Here is a 13063-nt window from a genome sequence, read left to right on the forward strand (position 1 = left end):
GTAAAACTGTTTACTACTATAATAGTGTATTAAATAAAAATAAATCATCTTCAACATTTTTCGTTGGAAAATTGGCATTTTTTACGTACAAATAAAATTAAACAAATGTATAATATGTAAACGTCTTGCAATTGCTAATGATAGTTTATTGTTAAACTGCGGGGTGTTTTTGTACGGACATAGGTGTGTTAATCTTGTTGTATAGATGTCTTTCATGCATATTACTAAAACTACTGTGTGTCGTTACTGTACATGCATATGCTTGTGAATCGTTTTGCATAATCGTTTTTTGTGTGTATATAACCAAACTGCTGTTTGTTTCTTGCACATACATATGCTTGTTAATCTTTTGTAAAGCTGTCGTTCATGTATATTACAACATGAGATTACTGGCTGCCTGCCAAAGTTCATTATACCTAGATAACGAAATGAAATTGCAATACGTACGATTAAATTTATTAGTTGAACTACTTTCCTTCTTCAAATGTAAATAGCGAGCCCGTGGACTGTAACTGCAAACAAGATACGTGGTTGTACCCACTTCCATACTTATTATATACGAACACATGTATTTTGTATAACTGCGCAAGGTTGTATGGAACAAATGTGCTTTAATAGTTTGTTTTGTTTTTGTTCATAATATGTTATTTTGTACCACAGCCTCGCTATTTGCGATAAAATACTTATTCGTCATTTGCCATGATAAATACCATATTAAATACCTTTCAAGGCAACGGGGAATCTCTATAGTGGAAAGCTCAATTAAGATGTATGTTACAAAATTGTATTTACATGTTTAGATAGTTCTACAAAGCGCACAGCTTAGTTACGATGTATTTTGTAAAATTGTTTATGCTGTAAAATTGAATCCATCTGTAAGACGTACAATATTATTTTGATGCGATCTGCCCAACACACATGCACACACGCCGCACACACGCCGCACACACGCCGCATAAACACGCACACACACGCACACGCATTCACACACCCGCTTACATGCACAAAACGCAAAAGATATTGAATATTAAAAGGTAATAAACGTTAAACATGCATCATATAGCAGAACACAAGTATTTCCAACTCTAAATTAAAAGATAAATAAAAAAATAAGAAAACTTCGTAATAAAACTTCACATGACACAAACATACAATACAATATAACGTTACATATTTTAAAGCAGTCAAAAAATATAAGAAGACATATTCTAAGCAGAACTCAGTGCAATGCGATAAATCAAATATATTCTACTTAATATACAAATTGTTACATTTAATGTCAAGGGTTTAGGGACTAAGAATAAGCGTGATGAAGTATTAAGCTGGCTAAATCAAAAGGCATTTTCTGTTGTTTTATTACAAGAAATTCACTATAATGCTCAGAATGATAATACAAATTGGGGAGCTTCTTGGACAGGGCAATATTTTTTAAGTGGCGGTAGCTCCAATAGCAATGGCGTAGGAATTCTTATTAATAAATCATGCAATTGTGACATTATTGAATATAAAGAAATCATAGTTGGAAGAATGCAACTTATAAAACTACATATATCAGATAGCAACGTAATTTTGATTAATCTATATGCACCAAATAATGATGACGTCAATTTCTATAACACATTAGAGAATACTATTAAAGACTACGAAGACGAAACATTAATAATTGGAGGTGACTTTAATGCCGTTTTAGACTATAACTTCGGCAAATTAAATGGAAGGGACAATTCTAACCATAAAACATCAAATAAAATAAATAATATCATAGAAAATTACGATCTCAGTGATATATTCAGAACAAAAAACCCAACTGCAAAGGTTTATACATGGCATTCCAACACGCACCCACCAATTTTTTGCAGACTAGATTATTTCTTAATCTCAAACAACATTTTAAATGCCGTGTCGGACTGCCAAATACACCCAGGTTATCGCTCCGATCATTCTATTGTTAAAATGATATTAAATACCAACAAGCAAGAAAGAGGACCCGGGTATTTTAAATTAAACAATTCGTTATTACTAGACACTGAATATCAGTCAAAAATTAAAAATGAAATAAATTTAGTTGTTGAGTTTAATCAAGAAGCTAACCCGAACACCTTATGGGAATTAATTAAAGGAAGAATAAGGGAGGAAACCATCAAATATTCAAGCCATAAAAATAAAATTAAAAATAAACAAGAAAATGAGCTACTTCAACATATTATAAACATTGAAAATAAGTTATTATCAAATTCAAACGATAATTTACTTTTAGAACAATTACATAATGCAAAACAATTATTACATGAATTTAATAACACTAAAATAAAAGGTTATATGTTAAGGAGTAAAGCTGAATGGATTGAGGGAGCCGAAAAAAATACAAAATATTTCGCTAATCTGGAAAATATCATTCTGAAAAGAAATCGATAAAACAAATAAAAATTGACGAAAACAAAATAGAAGAAAATCCTGAGAAAATCATACACCATATAAAAGACTTTTATCAAAAATTGTATAAAAAAGATAATAATATCGAGGAGAGCAGCCATTCGAAATTTTTTAACAACAATGTAAATAGAATAAATAATCCGGATAATATAGAGCATCTTACAGAATACGAATGTGCAGAAGCCTTAAAAGATATGAAAAACAACAAAAGTCCGGGTTCCGATGGTATAACTGCGGATTTCTATAAAATATTTTGGAGAGATATAAAGAAATACCTAGTAAATTCACTAAATTATTCTTATGATAATGGCAACTTAACAGAAATTCAAAAACAAAGTATCATAACTTTACTTCCAAAAGGAGACAAAGATCTATTAACATTAAATAATTGGAGACCAATATCACTACTTAACTGTGATTACAAAATAGCATCAAAAGCAATTGCAAATAGAATAAAAAAACACCTCCCAACCATTATAGGCACAGAGCAAACTGGCTTTGTGAAAGGAAGGTATATAGGAGAAAATGTAAGATGCCTGTCAGAAGCTATTGAAAAAGTGAATATTTACAATGAAAATGGGCTAATTTTTTTCTCAGATTTGAATAAGGCATTCGACAGTCTGGATCATGCTTTCATGAGGAATAGTTTAGCTAAATTTGGTTTCAACTCCGCAATTATAAATTGGATTAATTTGTTTTACAAAGACGCTAAGTCATGCATAACAAACAATGGTCACTTTTCTGAATACTTTAACATACAAAAAGGTGTTAGACAAGGCTACCCGCTGTCTCCCTACATATTTATAATTTGTATGGAATTATTGGCAAATGAAATAAATACAAATGAAAATATTTCCGGAATAAGAGTGAAAAATACAGAAATTAAACAAACGCTCTTCGCAGATGACGCATGCTTCCTTCTGGATGGATCAAGATTATCATTTGAGACCCTTATTGCAACCCTTGACAATTTTTCAAAAATATCAGGCCTAAGATTAAATAAAAATAAATGCACTGTTCTGCGCATAGGACGTATGAAATTTTCAAACATTATTTTCTGTAAAAAACACAATTTTTCATGGACATCGGAAAGTGCAAAAACGTTAGGTATAACATTTTTGAATAACACGGACGAAATGACCGAGTATAACATCAAACCAAAGATTAAAGAGTTTAAAAATTGTCTCGCAAAATGGCAAAAATGGAAACTAAGTTTAATGGGAAAAATTACAGTTTTAAAAACATTCGCCTTTCCGAAACTTATATATCCTTTAACAGTTTTAAATAATCCAGGCAATGAAATTATAAAAGACATAAAGAACTCAATGCTTTCATTTTTGTGGGATAATAAACCAGATAAAATCGCGAGAAACAAAATTGTTCAAAACTACAAAAATGGAGGACTCAAAATGATTGATCTCGAAAATTTTATAGACGCGCTAAAATCAAGCTGGGTGAAAAGGATGTTATATCAACCAACAACAAAATGGGCAAAAATTTACAGTGACATGCTTGAAAATAATGGCAATCTCTTTATCTTTAAATGCAACCTAAAATCATCAAATATAGACTCTTTGGAATTGAAATCTAAATTTCTAACTGAATGCTTAAAAGGATGGTGCCGCGCGAACTATAAAGAAAAACAGACAATCATAGGGAAAGAAATACTCTGGAACAATTCAAATATATTTCTATTGAATAAAACATTGTTTTACAAAACATGGTTCGATCGAGGTATTACACAAATAGAACATATCTTTAACTACAGGAACAAACATTTTCATACCTTCACAGAACTTCAAGAATTATATGATTTGCCCCGTTCTGATTTTTTAAAATACCACACGTTAGTTGGTTGTATACCAAAATGCTGGAAAGAAAAAATTAACAATGAAGAAAGGTCATACGTGCCACCTAGTTACCTTATTAATAGAATCACCCCGACAACAAAAATATGCAAATTTATAAACGAACTGTTAATAGAGAATACACATATAAAAAACAACAAACAAGAACACAAATGGGAAATGCTTTTTAATAAACAGTTACATTGGGAATCAATATTCACAAATTATATTCAAATAACAATAGATTCCTCCTTAAGAACGTTCCAGTATAAATATATGATGAACATTGTTCCCAACAACGAAAATCTGTTTAAATATGGCATTGTAGAATCTAGTCTCTGTGATTTATGTTCAATGTCTGTTGAAACTAATATGCATTTGTTTTGGAATTGTCCTAATGTTCATATTTTTTGGAACAACATTGAGACATATATAAAATCCCAACTTAGCATTTGTACTGATTTCAAATTGTCTTATGAATGTATTTCACTTTATAATACTTTTATCAACAATAGAAACTGCTCAAACTGTATCAATTTTATTGTATTACTAGGAAAATATTTTATATTTAAATGCAAATATCAACGATGTCCACCAATTTTTCAAAGATTTTTGGAATATTTTAAATACAAAATAAAAATCGAAGAGATTATCGCAAGCTGGAAGGGTAAAACTGAAAAACATACTCAAAAATGGAATAATTTTGTGATTTAAATCTGTTTTCTTAAATTTAAGGGAAAAAAGAAGATAAATATGTTATTATATCTACTTCATATGCTTTTCTACTTGTATTCGTTTGTGTCCTTCATTATTTAAAACATCACATCCTTTTGCATTTTCATGTATTCCATATGTTTATATATATATGTACTTTTCCCTGTGTAAAATGATGGTATGTGCATATATTATAGAGTAAATAAAGTACTTAAAACGGAAAAAAAAGGAAGATCCGTTCGACGTATGCGGATAAATGGAATATAGCGTCGGTATTACGATTTTGCGGATACGGATGCGGATACGGATGCGGATACGGATGGAATACTAGCCTAAGTAATAAATGATTGAGGACAATTTTACTCTGCTTGTTCGTACTTTTTATTGTACTCGTAGTGTTCAGAAATTTTTCAACATGTCACTTAACTTCATATTTTACAATTTAATAGATATAAGATTTTATGTTTAAAATCTCGTGCATACAAAATCAAAGGATGCATTGTGTCGATAATGAGCATTTTGTAAGTTCCTTGGCAAAAATGTAGTTATCTCTAATAGATAAGTGTTATGTCAGTGTTATGTCAACTTTGAATAAAATACATTAATATGTGACCTGTTAGCATGGTTAGCAAAACAATGCCCACTTTGAGCTTATAATTATTGCATTGATCTGTGAATAAACTTGTGTGACATTGTTTTTGTCTTGATATAAGTTTTTTTTTTATTGCAAACAATACATTTTGAAATTAATAATGTTGCAAAATGTCTCAAATGTCATTACTCCAGTACATTTTGTTTATACATGTACCTATTTTTTATGAATATGAATTTTGAAATATTCCATGTATTTTAAATATGTTGAAATTATATATTTAACTGTATGTTAATTAACTTATCAGTCTAAACACATATCGTGAAAACATGCAAAATACATGGTTAAACAGTACTTGGAAGCAACTTGAAACCACACCGACCCTGTGCAGTTTTATGGCAGTTTTATTTCTCCTAATTACCCTACCATGCTGAGAGACTGACCACAGCCCACATGTGGCCCATCAGCGGTAACTGTAAATATGCTTCAGCCAAGCCAGACTGAATGAGCACTTTTCGTGGCATGATTGATTCACTGGCATTTTATAACAAAGGCAAGCCCAGTTTGATAAACGACAGATCCGTGCATTGTTTACTTTACACCCGATGTTCCCAGAAAAGCAAATCAACTCAGTGCCGTCGTAAGTTTCGAGCAGTGTAGACACTCTGAAAAGTGCCCAAGGGGCCGACACTTGGATAACTTATTTATAAGGAACTGGGGTAAATATTACTTTAATAAGTTTTATTACATTTTTAGTAAATTTTGGGACTGAAACCCTTCTAGCTTCTGAGATATACAACGCAGTAACATTTATTAAATATCGGGTGAATTAATGTTTATGTGAATATTTAAATAGTATTTGTATTTTTTGTGTTAAGGTTGCAGTTATGCATTTGTACTTTTCATATGTCTATGCGTTGATAGATCATTATTGATTTAGTGATTAAATGCTGGCTGTCTAAATATAATATGTACAAAACTATGCAATATGACGGTAAGGGATAATTTTGAATAAATAGATCCCAGTTTCCGGGTGGATGCCATCACCACACGACGGCTCGGCAGATAGCTGCCATATCTGAGAGAGAGGCGGTTTCGGCGACAAGGGCAGACCGGGACGCGCCACAACGAAGGTCGTATTGGACACCGCTAGATGGCCTTGGGTCAGGCGAGTGTCATCTCTGCCAGGGTGAACCGGACATATTGGACGCCGTCAGAGGGCCGAGGGTCAGGCGAGTCAGGCGAGTGTCATCTGTGCCGAGGTGGGCAGGACTTATTGGACGCCACCAAAGGACCGAGGACTATGCGTGAGAGTTTAATAATTTGTTGTCAGATGTGACATTTTAGTCGGCCTGTGACTTTATGATTGTTGTGGTTTTTTATTGATACAATTGTATCTGGTAGTCATTAGGATAAACTAATGCAGTAGTTTTAACCTTTTGATTTTTGAGTTTTGACATTACGTTGGATGAATCGGATGGTGGAGATGGCTTTAGAAGTAATACTATCTATGTGTTTTGACCAGTTTAAACCTTTGTAGATTAAGCTTCTCATTTTTATTGCATTTTGAGAAATGAATTTTTAAACTTTGGTTAAAAGTTTTATCCCTGGGTCTACAAGAGCTAGATGAAGCTACGCCACTAATTGAAAAGGAAACATGTAACTATGAAATGCATTCTATACATAGATGGTGACGTCACTGTTTCATATTTGAATGTTATGCGTAGTTGTTCTTTCACTCATGTGAATAGTCTTAGTAATAACAAACACAAATGTGCGCTATACTCTTTAATGATTTTACTACGTTGGTGGCTCAAGTGAGACTGGCTTATCAGCTCACTGTACAATGTAATAGTAAGGTTATTCAAGCATGCAGCTATCTATAGTCTGTATCTAGTTACACTATGCAACATCCCCTTTGTTTTGTTAAGATGGAAATTTGTCTTCAATAAAAGTTTGTAATAACATGTTAACAATTATTCATATTTATGTTAATATTAATAATTTGATGTTTTGATCAATGTAACATAAACATCAACAACATTCTGAACATTTACTTAGTCCATTCATTTTCTGCGTATCGCTGACTCGGCTGCACTATTCTACCTGATCGTGTCTGATAAGGGGAAATGGGCTTATCTACAGGTACAGAGGGATGTTGAATATTCAATGCACTATTGTTTGTTGGTTGTTTGACCTGTTTATCAGTGCTTGAATGATTTCTTGCCAAAACATCAGGTGTAAAATCTGATATCTCTGGGAAATCCTCATAGGTTCTGATGAGGTAGCGGCGATTTCTCCTGTAAACCTGACCAGAAGGTGTTTGTATTATGTAAGAGTTAGCATTGTGTATTTCGATAACCTTAGCTGGTTTCCAGAGTTTTCCTATCTGAAACTTCACAGTTGCATTCAAATGTAATCTGGGGAGCGGTTTTGCGGTTTTGTCATAATTGTTTTTCTGTTTATTTTTGGAAGTTTGAGCAGAAGCTGGGTAACCGTTGTAGGCATAATTGACCTAGTTCTCCTACTGATCAGCAACTGCAAGGGTGACCGATTGCAATCTGAGAGTGGAGTGTTCTTATATTCTAGCAAGGCTAAGTATGGTTCATGGCCACTGTCTTTTGCTTTTTGTAGCAGTCTTTTTACAGTTTGTACTGTCCGTTCAGCAAGTCCGTTTGACTTTGGATAATGTGGACTAGATGTGACATGCTCAATATGCCATGATTTGACAAAATTTCGAAATACGTCCGATGTTTACTGAGGTCCGTTGTCACTGAAAATACGCATCGGAATGTCATGGGTACTGAAGCGTGACTTCAGTTTTCTGACAACTGTTGTGGACAGCATGTCCGGAAGTTTGTCTATTTCAAAGTATCTGCTGTAGTAGTCTACTACGAGCAAATAGTCATTTCCATCAAAATGGAATATGTCTGTGGCAACCTCCTGCCATGGACCCTGCGGAATTTCATGGGGTCTTAACGGTTCTTTTTGGTTTGAGTTTCTATGCGATAAGCAAATTGTATAGCTCATTATGTACTCAGTAATTTGCTTGCATATTCCTGGCCAGAACATAACGTCTTTGGCTCTTTGTGTGCTTTTTTCAATGCCCATGTGACCTAAATGAACTTGTTCTAACATGTGTGGTCGGAGTCTCTTGGGAATGACCAGTGTCTGCCCTCTAAAAATTAGGTCAATGCCTGTCGAAAGTTCGTCCCTGTGATTGAAATACTCGCGTATCATGTCAGGGCAATCTGACCTAGAACTTGGCCATCCTCTAACTATAGTCTGTTTCAGGGCTATCATCTGTAGGTCAGTTCTTGTCTCGTTTCTCACGTTTTCTAGACTTCGGTCAGTATAGGTCATGCTCGAGAGCACCGTGTGAACGTGAAGGTCAAGACCTTCGATTTCAGAACAGTCTGACATTGGCTGTCGTGACAGGAAATCCCCGATGGGAACTTCTTTCCCGCTCACATGTCTAACATCAAGGTCATATTTTTGCAAACTAAGCATCATCCTTTGCAAACGAGGTGGTGCTGCATGTAATGGCTTCTTCATGATCGCAGATAAGGGCTTATGGTCAGAATGAACAATTACATTTCTGCCATATATGTACTGGTGAAAACGCTGGCATGCGAACACTATAGCTAGCATTTCATGTTCAATGTTTGCATAATTTCGTTCTGTCTGTGTCAATGTCTAAGATGCATATGCAACTGGCTGACCATCTTGCATGATCGCTGCACCTACACCGTTCATTGAAGCGTCACATTCAATGTAAACCGGCTTCTATGGGTCAAAGTAAGCTAGCACTGGGCTTTGTGTTATGACCTGCTTAACTTTAGAAAAGGCATCTGATTGTGGCTGATCCCATACAAAGTCAGCGTCTTTTTTCAGAAGCATTCTCAATGGGCTTGTTATTTCAGCCAAATTTGGGGCAAATTTCTGCAGATAAGTAACCATACCCAAAAATGTTTCAAGTTCGCCGCGTGTCTTTGGTGCTTCTACATTGACACATGCCTCAATCTTAGTACTGTCTGGTTTCAGTCCAGATGACGTGATCACGTGACCAAAGAATGGTACTTCGGACAATCCAATACGACATTTGTCGGGATTAAATTTTATGCCATTTTCACGTGCACGTTGAAGCGTAGCAGTGAGATTTCTGTCATGCTCAATTCTTGTACGTCCACTTATTAATATGTCGTCAACTATTGTGTGTACACCTGTCAGGTCCCCGAATATCTCCTCAATTTTCTGTATAAAAATGTCCTGAGATGATTTTATCCCAAAAGGAAGTCGGAGATAACGATATCTGCCAAATGGGGTACTGAATGTTGTCAGGTAAGATGACTCTTCGTCAAGCCTTACACTCCAGTAAGCATGTGTAATCTCTAATAGACTGAAATATTTGCATTTAGCTAACTGTGACGTCACGTCGTCAAGTGTCGGCATAGGATAATGTGGTCTTCGAATAGCGTCACTCAGTGCTTTTGGGTCAAGACATATTCTTAACTGTCCAGTGTTCGGCTTTTCAACCACTACAAGTGAATTTACCCAGTCTGTGGGTGTATTGACCTTAGCAATTATGTCATTGTTTTCCATTCGGTCAAGCTCTTCGTGTAGTCTATTGCGTAATGCTTCCGGAACTCTCCTAGGAGGATTAACGACTGGTATAGCATCTGGCTTCAAATAAAGCTTGCAAGTGCCAGCGATGACCCCAATACCTTCAAAGAGGTCTTTGTAATCTGATAACACACTTTCTTTATTTAATTCTTGGGATGGGCAATCAACAGTACATGTCAGCTGAATTAACCCTAGATCGGTTGATGTTTTCAGGCTTAAGAGAGGTACCGACGGGGAATCTACAACATGAAACCACGTGCTCACAGTTTTGTCTTTGTGTGAACATCGCAATTTGATTTTCCCTACAACTGGAAGTCTGTTACCTGTATAGGCAGTCAAAATGTCAGTAGGGGGTTCCAATGGGGAATGAATGTTCAGACCATTAAACTCTTTCTCCGGCAGAATGTTTACTGAACTTCCAGTATCAATTTTAAAACTAATGGGACATTTATTAGGGCCAATGGGGAGACGAATCATTGCACGATCGGTAGAACAAAATGTGCTTACCGTGTCAATATTGAATCCATCTAAATCCGATGTTACATCGTGACTTGTTGTGTCATTGTCCACAGTGTGTATATTATTGTTTTTAGAACGGCAACACTTTGCGAAATGGTTAAGTTTGTTGCACTTGCGGCACTGCTTTCCTTTTGCTGGACATTGTCCAAAGTTGTGAAATGTATCACAGTTGAAACACGGCTTGTGTTTAGTAGGTAGACTTGGACCTGCATCAGTAGCTGTCGTCCGACGTTGTTGTCGTTGGCGATGCGGTTGCATCGGTCTCGGGTGCACTGACCTGGATCGGCACGCGTCTACTTCGTTGTTCGTGGAGCGCAGCTGCTCCCTTGAGTACTCCAGAATTTGCGCAGTCTGTACGACTACATCGAGTGTCAATCCTGCACCGATATTGATTAGCTTCTCGCGTAACTTTGGCGAATTTGTGCCAAAAACGATCCTATCTCGAATCATTTCGTCCGTCTTTTCGGCAAAGTTGCAGTCTTGTGCAATAAGTTGCAAGCGTGTAATATATGCATCAATGGAGTCGTTGTCCTGCATCTGTTTGTAAAACTTGTACCGGGCAAAGATCGGATTTAACTTTGGCTGCACGTTATTTCTGAAACGTTCATAATATGTTTTTATCTTCTTTGCATTTTCTGGTGAAATGTCTTTCCACGTGCTGTGAATGTCACGTCCTCTGTCACCAATCCACAATAAGAAATATGATACATGTTCTTCCTCTGATTTGTTCTTCAAAGGTCCACTAAACATGAGTTTCACGTGACGTTCAAATTTGTCGAATGCTTCGGGTAAATTGGACGAGTTCCAGTCCATTCGCGGAGCTTGGATGCCACTTAAATCCATTTTTTAAACTTATGTGATGTGGTTAAATCACTCAAATTCTGACACCACGTTTCATATTTGATCTTATGCGTAGTTGTTCTTTCACTCATGTGAATAGTCTTAGTAATAACAAACACAAATGTGCGCTATACTCTTTAATGTTGTTACTACGTTGGTGGTTCAAGTGAGACTGGCTTATCAGCTCACTGTACAATGTAATAGTAAGGTTATTCAAGCATGCAGCTATCTATAGTCTGTATCTAGTTACACTATGCAACAGTCACTACCACTACGTTATTGTCAGTAAGACCGGTTTGTAATTGTGTGACAATAACGTAGTGATGTCAACATCTATGTAGAGAATGCCGGTGTGTACACAATGCTATGAAATGTGCAAATTAATTAGTGATGTGTAGTCGAAACAACAACAACTGTTATGGCGGGTAAAAGTAATATGCAATGTAAGCGTTAATCTTTATTACTAATAAAACTGTCAAAACATTATTAACATGCGTTGAGATTTATATGAAAATGTTCATTTTCACAATTTAATTAATTGTTTTTGTACACTATTACAATCGACTGCCTGCGATACACAATATGACGTTTGTTGCAACTTGAAATGTATTACGGATATTAACAAATACGGATATTAAGAGTAAGACGGTGTTCCTTGCTGAAATCAATAAAATATTGCTTTTAAATCATTTATGTATTGGTATTGAACAAGAAAGTGGTCGAATATAAGTGGAAAACATAAGAATTGTGATTAAAACTTGTGTCTGCTACAATTTACGAGTGGTTACGGAAATTACCGATCGTACTGATGTATTGACAAACCAGTGATTTTTTTTGCTTTAAAGGGGCCTTTTCACAGATTTTGACATTTTTTAACTTATTCATTAAATGCTTTATATTGATAAATGTAAACATTGGATCGTAAAAGCTCTAGTAAAAAATCAAGAATAAAATTAAAAAAAGGAAAAGAACATTGCCCGGACCAGGTTTCGAACCAGTGACCCCTGGAGTCCTGCCAGAGTCCTGAAGTAAAAACGCTTTAGCCTACTGAGCTATTCCGCCAAGTACACATATTGGACGTATTTTATACCTTATATAAGCAATCTTCGTAGTTTCACAAAATGTAACGAAAAAAAAGAACTCCAAATTATTCAATCGTTTCGCTTTGCAACGCTTTATAATTTTTAGGTTTTAAAATCGTCAAAAGATGCATATAATGGCTATATTAGACCATGGTAAATGTTCAGTATTACTGTTTCCTCACAAATATCATAACTAAAACGAAAATTTGCGAATCTGAAACAACTTTTTTCAATTTTGTCAATTTACCAAAGCGTGAAAAGATCCCTTTAATTTGTTTCAGCCTGTGCCTTTTGAATTGGGAAAATTAGCGTGATAAACATTGAAATTGGGAAAAATAGCGCGATAAACCATGAAATTGGGAAAAATTAAGCATTATAAATGAATTATAAGTAACAGAAGTGATATTGTTTTT

The 13063-nt window shown here is 35.1% G+C and overlaps 1 protein-coding gene across 4 annotated transcripts in view; it reads left to right on the plus strand.

Annotated features, from left to right (window-relative positions):
• Nucleotides 1-5223: 5223 nt before the first annotated feature.
• LOC127833976 (cullin-4A-like) overlaps nucleotides 5224-13063 on the plus strand; it is a 43733-nt gene continuing 35893 nt past the window's right edge. For 2 of the 4 annotated variants that reach the window (XM_052359501.1, XM_052359502.1), the window contains exon 1: nucleotides 11980-12011. In XM_052359501.1, the coding sequence (XP_052215461.1) occupies nucleotides 11987-12011 (25 nt within the window). In that variant the 5' untranslated portion in view covers nucleotides 11980-11986. Of the gene's footprint in view, nucleotides 6894-11979; nucleotides 12012-13063 lie in introns of those variants that run through there. The other 2 variants (XM_052359499.1, XM_052359500.1) reach the window with 2 other exon arrangements.

The sequence above is a fragment of the Dreissena polymorpha genome, chromosome 6 (assembly GCF_020536995.1).
Source record: "Dreissena polymorpha isolate Duluth1 chromosome 6, UMN_Dpol_1.0, whole genome shotgun sequence".
NCBI lineage: Eukaryota > Metazoa > Mollusca > Bivalvia > Myida > Dreissenidae > Dreissena > Dreissena polymorpha.